We start from the raw sequence: 17786 nt of genomic DNA, 5'->3' as shown, positions 1-17786 counted from the left end.
TAGTTTGTCCTACTACTAACCGTGAAGTTCAAGCACTGGTACCACAGAAGTTTAGCAACACTGCTGTAAAGAAAAAATACATGTGACATTCTTAGATACCATACTGCTAGATGTGAAGTTCAAGTACTTGTACAACATAAGTTCACCATCAGTACAAAAAAGGATCAAGTTTCATTTTTTTAATTCATGCAGACCAATGCCCATCGATGGCGAAAGCTATACCACAATCATTTCCAAACACTGTCCACAAGCTATGCCGTTGGCACATCATGAAGAAGTACAGGGAATACCTCGCGTTGCTGTACAAAAAGTATAAATCATTCAAAGAGGAGTTCACAGCTATATTAAACTGGCCGTTGATGCCAACGGAGTTTGAAGATGCCTGGGCTGAACTCGTGCACAACTACAACCTGGAGAACGACCAGATGATGATGCAGCTCTGGAGTGATAGGAAGATGTGGATTTCAGCATATTACAAGAACATTTTCTGTGCTAGAATGACTTCCACACAACGAAGCGAGAGTATGAACCACGTGCTAAAGAAAGGGTTTGTCAAGGGGACCCAGAACCTACACAAGTTTGCTAGGCGGGTCAATGCTTGCGTACAAACTCGGATGTAGAAGGAGAATGAGCAAACAATGACCAGCATGGTATGATGACAAGTACAAAACACCCCCATCATGTTCTGTTTACCTTCAACATGTGCACTTTGAATTTAAAAAAAATGAAACCCATGACTCTGCTTCGACTAATATCTCACTTTTTGACATGTGCAGACCAATCCTGTGACAAAAACAACTTACGGCTACGAGGAAGACATGTCTATCAAGTACACGAGAGCCGTGTACACCGAGATGAGGAATAGGATGAGAACGGCCACGCTATTTCGCGCAAAGCGTACAGCAGAGCCCACTAAGTACCTTGTGTACTACCACAACAAGCCTGGCCATGATGATGAAGAAAGATTTTCCTGGTCAAAGCATGAATTCCAGGTTGTAGCTGACCCAGAGAATGAAATATACGAGTGTGAATGCAAGCTCTGGACACACACAGGTGAGCGAAAAAACAAACTCATTAAATAGCTAGACTAGTAGTATCATATCAAAATTTATGAAACTCATTGCTGGCTCACAAACTATGTATTCTGCATTCATCACAAAATGCAGGCCAGTTCTGCCTTCACATCATGAACATACTAGACTACCTCAAGCCTTACAAATTTCCAAACAAGTATATCCTCAAACGGTACACAAAGACTGCAAAATCACAACCAACCTTTGATACAAGGGACTACAACACAACCGCATCGGATGGCAGCTCAAGGCTATCGAAGCAAGACATCTTGCTGCAGCTGAATTTGATGGTTAACAAGAAAGCGATGAGATGTGACCAGCAATACGACAGAGCCTACTATGTTCTCAAGAGGCTCGTGGAAGAGCTTGATGCAATACATTCAGCAAATCAAGCGGATGCTGACGAAAGGATGGCTGAAGAGGACGCTGAAATTGAAGATGACCTTCATTATTATGCAGCTGAAATGCTCAACGCCGCCGCTGAAGCCAACCAATGCAAGCAGGGTGATGGCCAATCAATGGAGCAGTGATAGCAAGAGACGATGAAACTGCAGTTGTATTCTGAAACAAAGGGTAGGAAGAAAATTACTGCAGCAAAGAAAAGTGACAAGAGAGCTCAAATAAAGGCACCACCTGCTGGAAGAGTCGTCATGCTCGATGAGAACGGAGTGCCACTTGGACACAGGAAATGTAGTGTGTGCAACCAGGTTGCGGGACACAACAAGCTGACCTGTCCAACACTCTTGGAAAGAAACAATGATGAGGAGTTCAAGCAACCCAAATCTCAAAAACGGCAGCCCAAAGTTATGGAACAAAAGAAGGGACCACACCCAAAGAAAGCAAGCAGCAGACTTTGTAGCATATGCAAGGAGTATGAACCACATAATGCAAGAACATGCCCGAAGCGCGCAGATGCTGAAAAGACAAGCAAAAAGACAGAGAAGAAACATAAAGCAAAACCTAGAGCCATCAACAAGAAAGTAGTGGAAGATGAAGAGGAAGACGAAGATGAAGACACCGTCGAAGAAGAGGAAGACGAAGAGGAAGAGAACGACGAAGAGGAAGAGGAAGACGACGATGAAGAGGAAGAGGACGATGAAGAGGAAGAGGTACATGTCAAGCAAAAACCTCTACCACCAAAGCCTAGGAGGAGCGCGAGGCTGATGAACAGTTAGAATAGGTCAATTAACACAATGCAAACTTATGTCATGTCAATGTGCAGAATATTATGTCATCCCCTGGTAATATACACTGTGAAGTTCAAGTAATATTACTGCAGAAGTCCTGGTATGTTATGAGAGGAAGTGATGTGCTGGTGATGTATTGCATGAAAGTGCAAGCAGTAATAAATTGAAAAATATACACTGTGAAGTTCAAGTAATATTACTGCAGAAGTCCTGGTATGTTTTGAGAGGAAGTGATGTGTTGGTGATGTATTGCATGAAAGTGCAAGCAGTAATAAATTGAAAAATATACACTGTGAAGTTCAAGTAATATTACTGCAGAAGTCCTGGTATGTTATGAGAGGAAGTGATGTGCTGGTGATGTATTGCATGAAAGTGCAAGCAAGAACAAAAATGAAAAATATACATTGTGAAGTTCAAGTAAGCTTACTGCAGAAGTCCTGGTATATTATGAGAGGAAGTGTTGTGCTGGTCATGTATTCCATGCAGAGTGCAAGCAAGAACAAAAATGAAAAACATACATTGTGAAGTTCAAGTAAGATTACAGTGGAAGTTCTGGTATATTATGGCAGGAGGTGCTCGTGTTGTATTCCATAAAAGAGCAACTAGCAAATAATCATAAAGTTTTGAAGTTCAGGTCAGCTTACAGAAGAAGTTCTGGTATATAAAATCGATGTAGGAAAAAATATGCTTAAAAAATAAAGTTTCACCGCATAAACTAAGGTTAGCAAGCCTAAGACAACGTGTTCAAATGTGAAGTTCTGCTTGGATACGTGCAGAAGTTCATGTACAATGCTGACAAAAGATAAAGAACATCAACAATATTTCTGCACAAAGTTACAGCTGAAATACATCCGCACTAGAAAAAACACAAATATAGATTGTATGCAAAAGCATACATATTGGTTGGGTTGAAAATTACCAATACATTACACAACACAGAATATCCTCTCCATCTGAAACCAGCAGCCCAACCACATCTCAAAGCAGAAGTTCAAGTCTACGATCATATGTTGGGGCCCAAAAATAAACAACACAAAAAAATCAAGCAGTTCAACCATAACCGAGGGAGAAGTTCAGGTACATCTGTTGGGGCAAAAACATTCAACACATGGATACTGAAAACGATGCAGTACATTGAAATTCACAAAGCCAAATCATTCTTCACACCAAATACATTTGTCCACAATATCATAAGTAATAGTGCTGCACCTATAGATACACAAATCACTAAAACATTCTTACAACCAAATCTTTACCGAAATGCTCCAATCATTATCAAACCTAAAAATCTGTACGAAATCAAATCTACAATGAAACTAATGCTTCGAATTCACGGGCCAAAGGACTGGATCTCTTTAGGGAGCTCTGCACGCATGACTTCATTCTTCTGGCTAAAAATCAGAGTGTGCATGAACTCAGCCTTCCAGTCATCCGCAGCAGCCTGCAAACAAAGAAAATGAAACGATGGTTTAGTAATGGATATCTAAAACCACAGCATGAGCATCTCAGCAAAAACACACAAGATAAATTAAAGGATGATGAGACAAGAACAAAGACAGAACATACTTCCACATCACAAAAATCTTCAACAATCTCATCGCCATCATATGAACAGCAGAACTTCACGGCAAAGAAACCACAATCATTATTCTTCTGCTTCGGAACATCGATAAAGGTCGGCCTCTTTGCAATAGTCACCCAGTTAGGCTGCTTGCTCGCTTTGTACGCAGCCTTGCCGTACACCTCCTCGAGCAACCCAACAAATCTCTTGATCTGCCAGAAATAACAAAATTAGATGAAGTCAAAAACATGTTAACCAAAATAGTTAAGTTCAGGTACATAAAAAGCAACACTTGCATAAGATCCACCTAAACAAATAGCAGAAGTTCAACTTCCAAATGATACTCAGTTCAAGCAGTATTACCAAAACAGAGACATCAACATATTTTGTCAACACAAGCATTATAAACTTCGTCTCAAACAAGAGAATGTGAAAGGAGGTTCAGGCTAAGAAACACTCACGATATTTTGACAGTCCCCGTGGAAACTCATTCGCGACGTTTCCATATTAGCATAAGGAAGTGAATCAAGGATGTCAATGCTCCCAAGATATCTATTCACCACATACACACTGTAGTGCGCCATTGTGCCAATTGGCTTGAATAGAATCAAGAAAACCTGCCAAGGATGAAAGGACCGGTGAACACAAACTATAAAAGCATATGTACTGAAGAACCGGCATGAACAAAAACTTCTTGACAAACTCAGCAAAAGGATTCACATGAAATTATAAAAAGCAAGAGTTATGAAAACCTAACCAGCTTTGCGTTAAGAAGGTCTTCTTCCTTGCGAACAAACATTGGGAGGAGACCAGCAGATTTTTTTGCATCAAACTTTGGAACTGTTGCAGCGTAGAAATCATACTCCAGGCAGTACTGTGCATTCACAAAAACACAATTAAAACACCTCCCAAATGCCACTACAACAAAACTAAGGCAAAAAAGGAGATAGGGGTGCAAAGAACTAAAACCTGTATGAAGTAGGGACTAAGTACAACCCTGTCAGCACTAGTGAATATCTCAGAGGTCTTCGGCTTATCCTTCCACAAATTTATGAGATAATCCATTATGTCTCCTTCCATCTGCTGCCCTTCACCGAAAAGCGTATAAAGGGCATGTCCTGTGAGGTCAATCACATTCGCAGGGATGGTAAACATGCAGTAGCTTGTCCTACAGAATACAAAAGGATGGTAAAAAATATTAGAAGTTCAGATACAACAACAAAACAGAAGTTCAGATACTATAACTCAAAAGGCAAGAGGAGACATAAAACAGAAGTTCAGGTACTACAACAACGGCAAGGGAGAAATGAACAGAAGCCCACATACTACAACAACAGAAGTTTCAGACACAGAGTAGCATCTCTGGCAGCAACAAAGTTAAGAAGAAAATAACTCACTCAGAATACTTCTCCAGACTGTCTTTACTCAGCACATACTGTTTCAACTTCCGGGCCTCGGATAGATGAGGGTAACTGTATTTTTTCAGGGGAGCGATAGGAGAACGCCACTTCAAAGGCAATCTTGATGCTCTCTTGGAGGAAGTTATGTTCCCAGACTCAACTGCCGGTTTCCTCCTGGTGATGACAGCATTCTTCCCACCTCTACCAGCAACAGTACCAGCAGCACATTTAACATTCTTCGGGTAAGCAATCTTCTCAAAATCATCATCGGACGAAATCACTTCTGCTTCGGCTACTTCGACTGCATCAGCCTTCCTGTAGCAAGGGGTTTTTGGAGTACCACGAATACCACCAGCCTGCTTCCACAACTTGGAAGTAATAAGGGTCTGAGGTCTATCATCTTCTATCGGAGCTGTACTCATCGGTTCCTCCCTAGGCTGTTATTCCTGTGAGCCGAGGAATGAGTAGTGGTAATCGGTCAACTCCAACGGATCCACTGTAAAAGAAAAAAGGAAGAGAAAACATCACCATTAAATACAACTGAAGTTCAGGAACAACACAGTGTGTAGTCCAACTAATAAAGATGACATGGTTATTACTCAAGCTGACCTAAAAAAATTAGTTGCAGTAAAAAACTAAATGAAGTTCAGGCACAACCAAAGGCACAGTTCAGGATAAACCAATGAACTGGAAATCATTCTAGACAGCAAACAAAACCATAGAAACGCATCATCACTGAAGTTCAATTAGAAAGAAAATGCTCGTGTCCATTTAAGCAATGGAAGGACAGAAATTACTGAAACAAAACACACAAGCAAAATCAAAAAGATAGAAATGAAGTTCATGTACAAAGAAAATGCTCCTCTCCTTCCGAAACCAGCAGCCCAGCCAGATCTCAAGCAGAAGTCCAAGTTCAGAGAAAAATATGAAGTTCAGGTAGAATAAAAGATGCAGTGCATGTAAGCAGTCCAAGTTCCAAATAGTTACATGTGTAGTAGCCAAACAGAGCTTGGAAATATGTCTCAAACAGGTTAGAAGAAGCGATTGAGTACAACCACGTCTTCCTGATATCCGCGATATTCTCATGGGAATAATTTGCAAGAACCCCGTCATGATACGAATTAACATTCGTAAGCATGAAGAATCCGCAGTCGATACTGCCATCAAACGCAGTAAAAGAATAGTGTTAGAACAGAAAAAGAAAGCCAACGAATTAAACACGTCGCAGCTTAAGTACAACTACAGTTAAACAGATGTGATAAAGAGAAAAAGTGGAACTCATACTTGTTTTGCTGCTGGGGGACATCAATCCAATCCAGAGGGAAATGGTCGATGGTAAGAGGACTGAAGGGTGTCTCCCTGTCGTTGCTGGCATCCTTCCAAAGCCTCTTGATGTTGTCGGTCATCCGCCGAAACAGGCGTACCGCACATTCATCTTCTGGTCCATAATAGGAGTCGAGAAGCTGGAACCTTGAATTCTTTAGGTCAAGAAATATTGAAACCCAATGACCAACACCACCCATGGAAGCAGGAATCTCAGGCGGGTCAAAAGTGGGGAAAACAACCTGAAGCATCATAAACACACGAATCATTAAAAACTGAGAATTAATATCAAACGGTACAAAGAAAAATAAAACAAATATTAACACAGTGGATCGCACTGCAAAACTAATACAGAGGCAAAGAACAAGATATTGCATACCGAATCATATGCATCCATGCTATCTGGGCCACTCGCCATGAAGTACTTCCTCACACGGGAATCAAATTGACCTCTGAAAATCTTGTCCTAAACTAATGCAGACAACACCAACATATGAAAAATACAAAAATGAGACAAACAAGTTTTAACTAAAATGGCAAGGAACAAGACAGAAAAGAAATCACTGTATGGTTGACTTACACAAACCCAATACGGCAGGATGAGTTTATCCGATCCCTGGTTCTTCGCAAGTAGACAGTAGATTGCACACTCAGCCACATTAGATCGAAGCATTCCACGACGACCAAAAGATATTGCAACTTCTTCGACAGAAGCTTCACACTCCTTGTTTTGGAACACAATCATTGATCTAAAACAAGCGAATAGAAAGTAAAACAAGTTCAGCAGCAGGAACTCAGGAAGTTCATAACACATGTTAGCACAGAAGTTCAGCTATATCACAACAGGCAGTACCGTACAAAAGAGGCCAGAAGTTTAGCACTAGAGAAGTAAAATAAGAAGTTCAGGTACATAGAGTTGAGAAGTTCCGGTATGAAACCACAGTCAGTTCACAGGGGGTACATGGATGATGTAAATATTGAGCAGCTGCACTCACCTCTTGGAACGATCATTCTTAAGCCTAGTTACACTGTAATAAAAGTCATCAACCTTCTTTCGGACGACAGCAAGGTCGCTATCTGCTCACTAAAAAGAAATAGCAATTAAGAGCTACACTCAAGCACATAGATTCACGACAGTTTCAATTAAGACCAACATTCAAGCACAAACATTCAAAACATAAGCACATCTCAGCTGCTACATCAGAAAAGATAAAACCACAGCATCATAGACATCACAACCCATGCATTACAAACCTCCACCCACATAGAAAACAGGTTCACTTAACATTCTTTACAACCCACACGACAAACAACAAAACCAGAAGTTCAACTTAGACCACACAGGCAGTTCATAGGGGATATCATGGACTAAACCAAACAACAAAAAGGGAAGGGGATGGGGAAAGAAGAGAGAAGCATGCTCCTCTCTTCATGGATTCTTGCCTAGACCTGTGGCAGCACTGGAATGATCAACCTCCTCTCCATAGCTATCGCTTTCGGTATCTTCATCGTCGTCTCCAGTAGACATTGCAGCGTCGTCGGGAAGGACACCAGCAGCAGCTGGAGCAACTAGAGAATCTGAAACAAGAAAAACTTTTGGTTGTGCCTGTACAGCATCAACATCAACTGATGGCTCTGCTGCAGGAGACTTCTCCGGGCTTGCAGCAGCACTACCACCAGTTTCAATAGCAGACTCAACAGGATCTTTCTCCAAAATGATGTCTCCAGTTGTCTTGCCCTGCTCAGCATCAGAAACCTCAGCGCCAATGGACGACTGAGGTTCAGTCAGGACCACCCCGTCGGAGCAGCCGGTGCCTGAGACGGACATGTCTGCAACCTTCTCTGGAGGAACACTAACATCATCATTCTGCTGCTGCAAAAAGAAACAGAAAGTCATTACAAAGGGCTGACTGAACCTCATGCACAGGGGCAGCAAGTCTGTCTCAGGGGCAACAAGACAAATGGACAAGAAAAATGGTACCTTATTTTCACTGCCATGAACCTCATCAACTATTACGCCACTAGCGGGAGCAGGTTCATGCACAGGGGCAGCCTCATGCACAGGAGCAGCTTCATGTGCAGGTAAAAGATCCTCCTCAACCCTAGCATCATCATCAACAGCCTACAAAAAAATCATGTAGAAAACAAATACCTCATCAGCAGAAGTTCAGATTGCATAATCAGAGAAGGTCAGCTATCACAACTGACACATAATGGAAGTCCAAATACAGTAAACATAGCAGGTCAGATATCAAACTACTCTAAGATACAAAAGGGAACAAAAAAGGGTCAGTCATGGAAGTTCAGGTGCTGTAGTAGTTGAAGTTCAGGTTCTATAAACAGAGAAGATCACCTAGGAACACTAGTGCTAAAAAGAAACAGTTTACGACACATGAAATCAATAACGGTCGCCTATGACTAAAAACAGTCATAACTGAAAGCTAACATTGAACATTAGTGCAAAGAAATATCAAAAGCCAACATAAACAAACCTCTTTGGTATGCTCCACGTGGCCTCCTTCACACGCAAGGAAGTCCCTCCTTATTACGCACAAATAATGAATACTCCCCCTGCTAGCTGGGACCCACCATAGTGGGAAGCTGACTTGTGGGCCTACTAAGTTGACGCGGACAGAGGGCTTTGTCAACTTAGTCAACAACGATTCTATCAGTAGTGACCATTGGATTGTTAACATCCAACGGTCGTCCTGCTTCTTCAACCTCTGATTTTCTTGCTCCAGCCGTCCAAACCACCGCGTGCTCTTGCCTCCTGTGGCCGGCTATGCTGCGGCGGAGGCCTCACCGCCCCTACTACTCCCACCGCTGGCCAGGCCCTGCGGCGATGGCAGCCTCACACCGCAGCCGAACCAGTCAACCCTCATACTCCTCTCCGCGTGAGCATCCACTGCCGCGTCTTCCCCGGCTCCGCGTCGTCCCCTTCCTAGGCCTCGCCGTCGTCCACCGCCTTGGTGCTCTCGGCGGGGCGTGGTCAATGTGGTCAAGGAACGACTTCCATCGGAAGAGTACTGACGTGGAGAGGCTGACAGCTGGGTCCACGGCCGTAGCAAGGAAGTGCCTCCTCATTACACGCAAAATAATGATTTCTCCACCTAATAGCAGGGACCCACCGGACGGGCCACCATATTTCATAAAAAAACGTTTCCCCCTGACTGCTGGGACCCACATGCTACATCTTCACACGCAAGGAAGTGCCTGACAGTCGGGACCCACCTGGTCGAAGCGTACGTAGCATTGTCATTCTGGTCGCGAACGTGTACGTACATACTGGTCGATCGGTCTGTCTGCAGGCTGCAGCGATTAACCGTGGTCGAGTAAGGAAGGGCACGTGTCGTAGTAGAGTACACACGTAGCATGTACATGTACATACAGCCAGGGTGCAAGAAAGTAAATACGGCCACGTACGTACATATGAGCGGGGTCTCGAACGCCTACTCGCGCATACGTACGGCCAAGGCTCGTGTACATGGAGAGGCGGCGATAGCGTCCTGTTCAGCGGCAACCAACCAGCTGGGTGGGAACGGAGAAACTGCGTCGTGTTCATCGGGAGCCAACCGGCTTGGGCGGAACAGCCAATCGAAACGAGGCCTGGCGTACCACAAAACGGAGGAAACAGCCTTCTGTTCGACCGGCCACGGTCGAAATGGGATCTTATTCATCGGGAGGGGTCTGGCATACCGCAAAACGGAGGAAATAGATTTCTCTTGGACCTCCTACGGTCGAAACGGGGTCCTATTGATCGGGAGGGGTGTGGCGTACCGCAAAACGGAGGAAACGGACTTGTGTTGGAGCGCTACGGTCGAAACGGGGGTCCTTTTCATTGGGAGGGGTGTGGCGTACCGCAAAACGGGACTCCACGAGCTACTGTTCATGTCCACCGTCGACCTCCTCCAGCCTCCATGGGCTACTGTTCATCCACCGTCGACCTCCTCCAGCCTCCACCTGCGACTGTTCATCCACAGGCTACTGTTCATACAGCCTCCACCGCTCCTCCACCGGCTACTGTTCAACCAGCCCTCTCGACAGGGTCCTTTTCAACCACCCCTCCATGGGATACAATTCATCCAGCCCTCCATCGGCTACTGTTCAACCAGCCCTCCACGGGGTCCTGTTCATCCACCCCCAACCGGCTTGATCGGCGTCCTGTTCATCCAGCGGCAACGACCTCTACTACCACGGGGTCCTGTTCATCCAACCCCCCACCGGGAACTGTTCATCCACCCCCCAACAACAACGCTCACTGTTCATCAAGGGAAGGAGGCAGCAGGTTCGATCGGCTTCAGTTAGCAGCAGTAGCGAAGGAATCGCTCTATCGGGTACAGTTAACAGCCAGGGATCGATTGATCGCTCGGGTTCAATAACGTGTAGCCTGCAGTGCAATCGCTCAGGTTCAGTAGGCGAATGCCTCTCTCGGGTTCAGTTAGAGCCCAACGCCTCGCACCCACGCGCGTATGTGTATGAGAGAAGTGCGGATCGCTCGGCCCCCGACCACCCACCGTAACCGGGAACTCCCCGATATTTTCCTCGCCCTCGCTTCTACCACGGTTTTTTCCGTCATGGACGGCCCAAAGAATGTCATGCAGCTGCGTCTCCGGCCCGCCTAGGACGAAAAGCCCATTTTCTGTCATGATTTTTTGTCATAGAAGTAGGAGCCCACCACATATATGATGATACCGGGTTTTGTCACAATTATCATCATAGAAGTGTCATAAGCATGATAGAAAAAAAATTGTTCGGCCCAAAATGTCACGGATGTGTCTTTTTTGTAGTGTATGGGCAGTCATATGTGGTGCCAGCACCGCGACCCGATGGACTACCTCCACCCTGTGAAATTGGATCGGGGATCAGACGCCCAAAGAGACCAGAAACTCATACAGAAGACAGAACCCTAGCCTCCGGAGTCCATCCGGAGGAGGATTAGTAAGGAGAAGGGGAGCCATCTTCATGACCAAACACAAGGCGGCTACAACATCATCACCAATGTCATCGTCAGCATCATCATCACCCTGTCATTATCATCATCATCCACATCCTTATCATTGTAACATTAGGAACCCTACTAGATCATCTTGTGTGTTACTATATCATTCATCCACGTTTGTCATCATCCCCGTCATGATGTTTGTTGTCTCCATGTGTGAGTAGACCCCTAGTTCTCGGGGATATGGATGAACCTTGGTATGTATTGGATTTGAATCATTATTTTGGATATGGGATCCTCTATTGAATGTTTAGTTTAATAAATTCATGAATGTTGTGAAGGGGCCCTGCTCAACATTATTGCTTTATGCCCATGAAGTATATCACTATGTTTGTGAAAGGGTAGGATGTGAAGGTAATAGTAAAAGCCTTCACTCCTAACCTTTGCAATTGATAGGGGAATTATGGAGAACCCTTAGAGAGGTCGCGTACATGGGATAAACCCTTAATTATCATAGTTGTAACCCTCTAGGGGATACTATGGTGGTGGCGTGCGTGGCACGAAGTCTACTTTGAGTATAACATGTTCTGTACCCGGCGCTGCCCAGCATAATCATCAAGACTGGCCCAAATATCCATACCATACTATTCCCATGCATACGTTGCGTTAGAAACATACCAATGGGGACTCCAGACTCCCTAAGAATGCCTTACTCCTTTTCTCTTTCATCAATCACTTCAGCTACTGTTTCCTTATTACTTTTATGTTATTTACTTTAAAGCTTGTTTCGCAACTCCATTATAATTTACTTCCGCTCTCACTTTGTTTGGAGTCTACAATTATTTGCAGGCAGAAATCTATAATTCCTTACAAGAGACAAAGGTCTGATTCCTATGCTCCCTCTCGGATCGATATTCTTACTTCGAAAAAGCTACAACTAAACCCCGTGCACTTGCAAGCTTTTAGGTTTTTTCTGGTGCCATCGCCGGGTAGTTGAGAGATTTTGGGCTTTGTCTTAAGTCTTGAATTATTTTGTGTTCTAATGGTTTTTTCCTTCAAGAACAAACTTACCAGGGAAGTGTGCAACTAGTAGCAGGACCAGTTCGAGGACAAAAATTAATATCTATTGGTCCTGACCCATTCGGTAATGTATTTGACATAAAACCCCCGGTTACTTGAAATGTTAGAAAAGAACACATTCCGAGGTGATGAAACTGAAAGTCCTTATAAACATATTAAAGCATTTCAATTTTCATGTGGTACTTTTCAGTTGTAGGATTTGACTAATGAAGAGATAAAAGCGAAACTATTTCCATGTGCACTTGGAAAGGAAGCCGCCGAATGGACAGTAGCCTGGAAGTACCTTGAGTGATTGGAAAAATTTATCATCCGTGTGCTATGCTTATTTCTACCCTCGAAGAAAATTATATAAGATAGGAAGGAAGATTGGTAGCTTTGGACAATGTCCACATGAGAAACGGTAGATGCTTACATAAGATATCAAGTTATGCTCTCTGAATGCCCTGAACATTGCTATCCTAATTATTTGATTGTTGACTTCTTTTATGGTGGGCTTGAATCACAAAGTAAATAGGCATTAGATATTTCTTACCAAGGTTCTTTCATGGGAACAGAGATTTCACAAGCCTGGAGTTTACTTGACAGGATTTGACACAATGCTGAGAGATGATACCTATGTTTAAAAGAGAAGACAAAGATCGATCCTAGTTATGAGAGTATTAAATCCTTCTTTAGATCTAAGGAGATGACAAAAATTCATCATGAGCTTAATATTGGAACTGACCCCACTTTACGCTTCTTGAAAGATTTTTCTGGGTTTTTGCATTTCCAGATGAAGGGTTTGTAAAGCATACCAGAGAAGCTAAAGCAATTCGCATGGTAGAAGCAATTATGAAGAAAGCCACTCCACCCACTTACCAGAGAGAGGCTTATTTCAATTAGAAGGCCAAAGAGTAAGGGGAGTCACTTTCAGCTAAGCATAAGAAGAATATCAAGGTAGAATAATACGGGACTCCACTGCATGTTGATATTGTAAAAGAACTTGCTACACCTATATTAGTGGTTAATAAAGAAGTTTATCTAGACTGAGACACCACCTCTTATCTAAAAGGGTGTACCGAAGGTAAAGATACATATAAACAAATTTTGTCATGTTCCTTGGGTAGCAAGTCTTACTTTGGATTGTGTGATCCTCGATCTTGAGTTAATATTATTCCGTACACTCTCTATGACAAAAATTATGATGAAATTTCTCCACGCGCCCTTGAGCCAACTGACATAGTTATTAAGCTTGTAGATACGACTGATACAACACCTTGTGGCATCATCAAGGATGTCAACATTATAATAGGCTCACTCATTTATCCTTTTGATATTTATGTGCTAATGATTTCAGAGAATAAAGATTGTCCTATTTTATTTGGAACCTCTTTTTTGAATGTTGTAGGGGCATATATCAAACAGAAAACAATCTCTATGAAGTGGGGGGGGGAGATGATTAAATTCCCGTTTTATTCTGTGATAATAAACTGCATCAAAGAGAATCTCAAGATGAAGAAGAACTGAAATTAAATCAATTAGCCGAAACTCATCTTAAAACTCCAAATGATGAAGTTGAGAGGGCCCTGGTGAGGCCTGAGTCTCTATCTGAAGATAAAGAAAATGAGGAAATTGAAATGATAATTTATGCCGCTCCGTTAGTTATCCCTCGTTTGAATAAAGTGTACGAGGTCCTTGAAAGGAAAGGAGACGAGGAACTGCCTCCACCTATTCTTAAACCATTACCCAAAGGACTAATGTATGAGTTCATGGATAATACTGAAAGATTCCCTATTATTGTTAATGGAGACCTTTCAGGAAAAGAAAATGAGAAGCTACTAACTGTGCTGACCAGACACTAAAAGTCATTGCTCAATGGAAGACGTGAAGGGAATATACACATCTATCTATTCCCATGATATCCCTATTGAAGAATGATCCAAAAACAAGTAATTGAAAGTCAGCGAAGACTGCATCCTTTTTCCAAGAATGTGCTAATGAAAGTGGTGATACATCTTCTTGACGCCGGGGTAATTTACCCTATCACTAACAGTAAGTGGGTGAGTCCAGTTCATTGTATTCCTAAGAAAGGAGGAGTCTCCTTAGTGACTAACAAAAATAATGACCTAGTCACAACTAGGGTTATTATTGGATATGGAATGTGCGTTGATTTCATGAAATTAAATAAATGCACTCGGAAGGATCACTATCCACTACCATTCATCAATGAGATATCGTAAAGGTTGGCTAATAACTCTTATTTTTGCTATCTCGATGGATATTCTAGATTCTCACAAATACCTATCCGATCTGAAGACCAAGAGAAGACCACTTTCACCTTTCCCTATAGTACATATGCATATCATAGAATGCCCTTTGGCTTATGTAATGGGCCACACCTTCTTTTCAGAAGTACATTTCTAAAATATTTCCTGACATGTGGAGCAAAATCTCGAAGTGTTTCTGGACAGTTTTTCTATCCAAGGCACTTCCTTTGATCATTGTCTCTATAATCTCAATGTTTTGTAGAGATGTGAAGAACAGGTTTCGTGCTGAGATTTGAGAAAAATTCACATCAGGGTTACTGAGGGAGTAGTGTTGGGACATAGAGTTTCCGGTAGGAGCATCGACATAGACCAAGAAATAATCGAGGTAATAGGAAACTTACCTTACCCTCAAGATGCCAAAGGTATCGAAACTTTCATGGGTCATGCTAGTTTCTATAGAAGATTCATTAAGGAATTCACTGAATTGTGGAAACCTTTGACTAACCTTTTGCAAGAAGATGTACCGTATTCATTCGACAAGAGTTGTACTCAGGCTTATATAAAATTGAGATGTGCATGTAACATCCCAATTTTCAATTTTGATGTTTATAAATAGATCATTCATATGCATCCATGATTTATGAATTTTGCCTCCATTGATTTTCATTTAATCAGATCCTAGGGACTTTGAGCAACTCAAGGGCCAAAAAGACAGAGTTGGAAGTTTCCCTAAAACCATTTTTGAAATTTGAAAATTTGGAGTTCGGATCAAATTTGGTTTCATCCAAAATTCACTACCATTATTTCAAAAAAATAAAATAAAGAGAGAAGATAAAAAAGACTTCTTCAAAAATAGAAGGGAAATATTGGAAATTGGATTTGAAATCAAAATATATTTATTTGGTTTTATTTGCAAATTATTTTGATGCAACTTTTATTAGCATAGCAAAAATGTTTATTTTTTAATTTGCATTTTAGGCCGGATAAAAGTCCACAAGGTCATATATAAGACCATATAATTATGTGATTTTTTCTAGCATTTTTTAGAATTATTTTACTTAGTGGTTTAGGCATTTTTATGTTGCTATAAAATTGTGAAACTCGGTTTTATAAAAAAAATCGCCCGCACCCGGCAGGCCAGGCGCCAGCCTAACCGGCTCAGCAAAGGCCAGGCCAGGCGCAGCGAGGCCAGCCCGGCCACTCGCCCACTGTTCCCCTCGCTCGCCTGATCTCTCTCTGTCCCTCTCTCTCTCTCTTTCTCTCTCTCTCTCTCTCTCTCTCTCTCTCTCTCTCTCTCTCTCTCTCTCGCTTGCTCGCTCGCTCGCTCTCTCGTTACCTCTCTCTCCCCTGGCGCTGGTCCCCGCCCTTTCTTCTTCCCCACAGAGACAGAACTCTTCCTGGACACCCGACGTCGACTTTGATTCAAACTCGTGGGAATCCTATCCCGAGTCGACCCCTCGCCCATGAAAGATGCCCAATAAATACCCATGACCCCTCTCGACCGATTCCCTTGAAAACCCCTCGCCAAGTCCACCCCAATCGCTCGCACTCGTCGTTCCAATCTCGCCGAAGACGCTGCAGTTCATCGCCGTTTTCCGATGCCGTTGAGCCATCCCGAGCCTTCTACTTCTGTAACTCAACTTCTCTCGATCTTGAGATTCTATTTGACATGGTCTTGCATCCTGTCTTCATCTACAGACGCCACCCCGACCTCGTCGTCTTCGCCGGAGCACCCGGAGCGCCCAAGCTTCATCACCTCGTCCCGTCGCCATCCGTCGTCACCGATCGCCTCTGACACCACCCGCGAGACCGCGACACCCCGCTGCATCCCCTTGACCCCACCGCCGCCGCCGCCGACCACCGGAACTTCCGCCACCACCGCGCCCGAGCTCCACCCCAACGCTACGTTCCTCTCTGTAAGCGACACTAGTGCCCAGTTCACCCATGTTTAAAAAATGGTTCCATTCGATCGGTTTTCTTCTTTAGATCGAACCGGCTTGCGGTTTAGTTTTTTAGCCGCCACGATCCGCTTGCCTTACGAATCAGTCGTCCGCCATTTCACACGTAGCAAACACCTACCCAGCCAACTAGAGAACGCCACATGGCCCCTGGCCAAAATTAGTTTTTTTCTTCAGAAAATTCCAATTTCAGATTGCAATCCAAAATTTCTTTTAGCATATCTTTAATTCTACAAATCCAATTCAGTTGATTCTTTTTCCTACGGTTTCATAAAAATCCCGTATATCCACAGGACCCAAATAAAAACATTTTTGCGAATTTAAAATTTGAATTAGCTCAAATTCTAATTTAAACTTCGTTAGACCATAACTTGAGTTTTGTAACTCTGATTTAGTTGATGCTTTTTGCAAATCGAAGCTCTTTGCATGTACTTTCCGTTAAGACTAAAATGAAATAATTTTGCTACTGCTAAAAAAATATGCTACTCTTCAGAATCTTTATTTGGTTGTTTGGAGTTTTTCACAAGTGTTTTCTTTGTTTTCTTTTTTGATCTTTGATTGTTTGCTTATGTATGTTATTGTTTGAATGCGGTAGATTCCGGAGTGCGAGGCTGAGTATTACCAATCCCTAGAGTGCAACGATCGTCAGAAGGCAAGTTCACACTTTGATCATACTTTTATTACCTAGTTTTTACTATGCATTAGTTCCACCCAATATTTGCATGAGTTGGAATTGACATTGTGGTTATTGATACGTCTCCGCCGTATCTACTTTTCCTAACGCCTTTCCTCTTGTTTTGGACTCTAATTTGCATGATTTGAATGAAACTAACCCGGACTGACGCTGTTTTCAGCAGAACTACCATGGTGTTGTTTTTGTGCAGAAATAAAAGTTCTCAGATTGGAACGAAACTTTGCGAGGATTTTTTATACAATAAAAGAGAATTTATGCAGCCAAGAACCACCGGAGGGGGCACCTGGGTGGGAACATCCCACCAACGTGCCCCCTCCACGCGTGC

At 42.9% G+C, this 17786-nt stretch overlaps 1 protein-coding gene across 1 annotated transcript; it reads left to right on the top strand.

Moving 5' to 3' along the window:
- The first annotated feature begins 206 nt into the window (after positions 1-206).
- On the top strand, positions 207-1603 carry LOC109741832 (protein FAR1-RELATED SEQUENCE 5-like). Its single transcript, XM_020300912.1, has 3 exons — positions 207-602; positions 777-1053; positions 1167-1603. The coding sequence occupies exons 1-3, from the start codon at positions 207-209 to the stop codon at positions 1601-1603; spliced, it is 1110 nt and encodes a 369-aa protein (XP_020156501.1).
- The last annotated feature ends 16183 nt before the right edge of the window (positions 1604-17786 follow it).

The sequence above is a fragment of the Aegilops tauschii genome, chromosome 1 (genome assembly GCF_002575655.3).
Source record: "Aegilops tauschii subsp. strangulata cultivar AL8/78 chromosome 1, Aet v6.0, whole genome shotgun sequence".
In the NCBI taxonomy this organism is placed as follows: Eukaryota; Viridiplantae; Streptophyta; class Magnoliopsida; order Poales; family Poaceae; genus Aegilops; species Aegilops tauschii.
The sequence above is the reverse complement of the archived record's forward strand: the minus strand, read 5'-3'. Positions and strand labels throughout refer to the sequence as shown.

What these genes read in the sequence shown, in the direction of transcription:
- LOC109741832 (XM_020300912.1), top strand. Translation starts at nt 207, where the DNA reads ATGGCGAAAGCTATACCACAATCATTTCCAAACACTGTCCACAAGCTA. An exon ending in CTAGGCGGGTCAATGCTTGC is followed by an intron (nt 603 to 776) that starts GTACAAACTCGG and finishes TGACATGTGCAG; the next exon opens with ACCAATCCTGTGACAAAAAC. An exon ending in CAAGCTCTGGACACACACAG is followed by an intron (nt 1,054 to 1,166) that starts GTGAGCGAAAAA and finishes CACAAAATGCAG; the next exon opens with GCCAGTTCTGCCTTCACATC.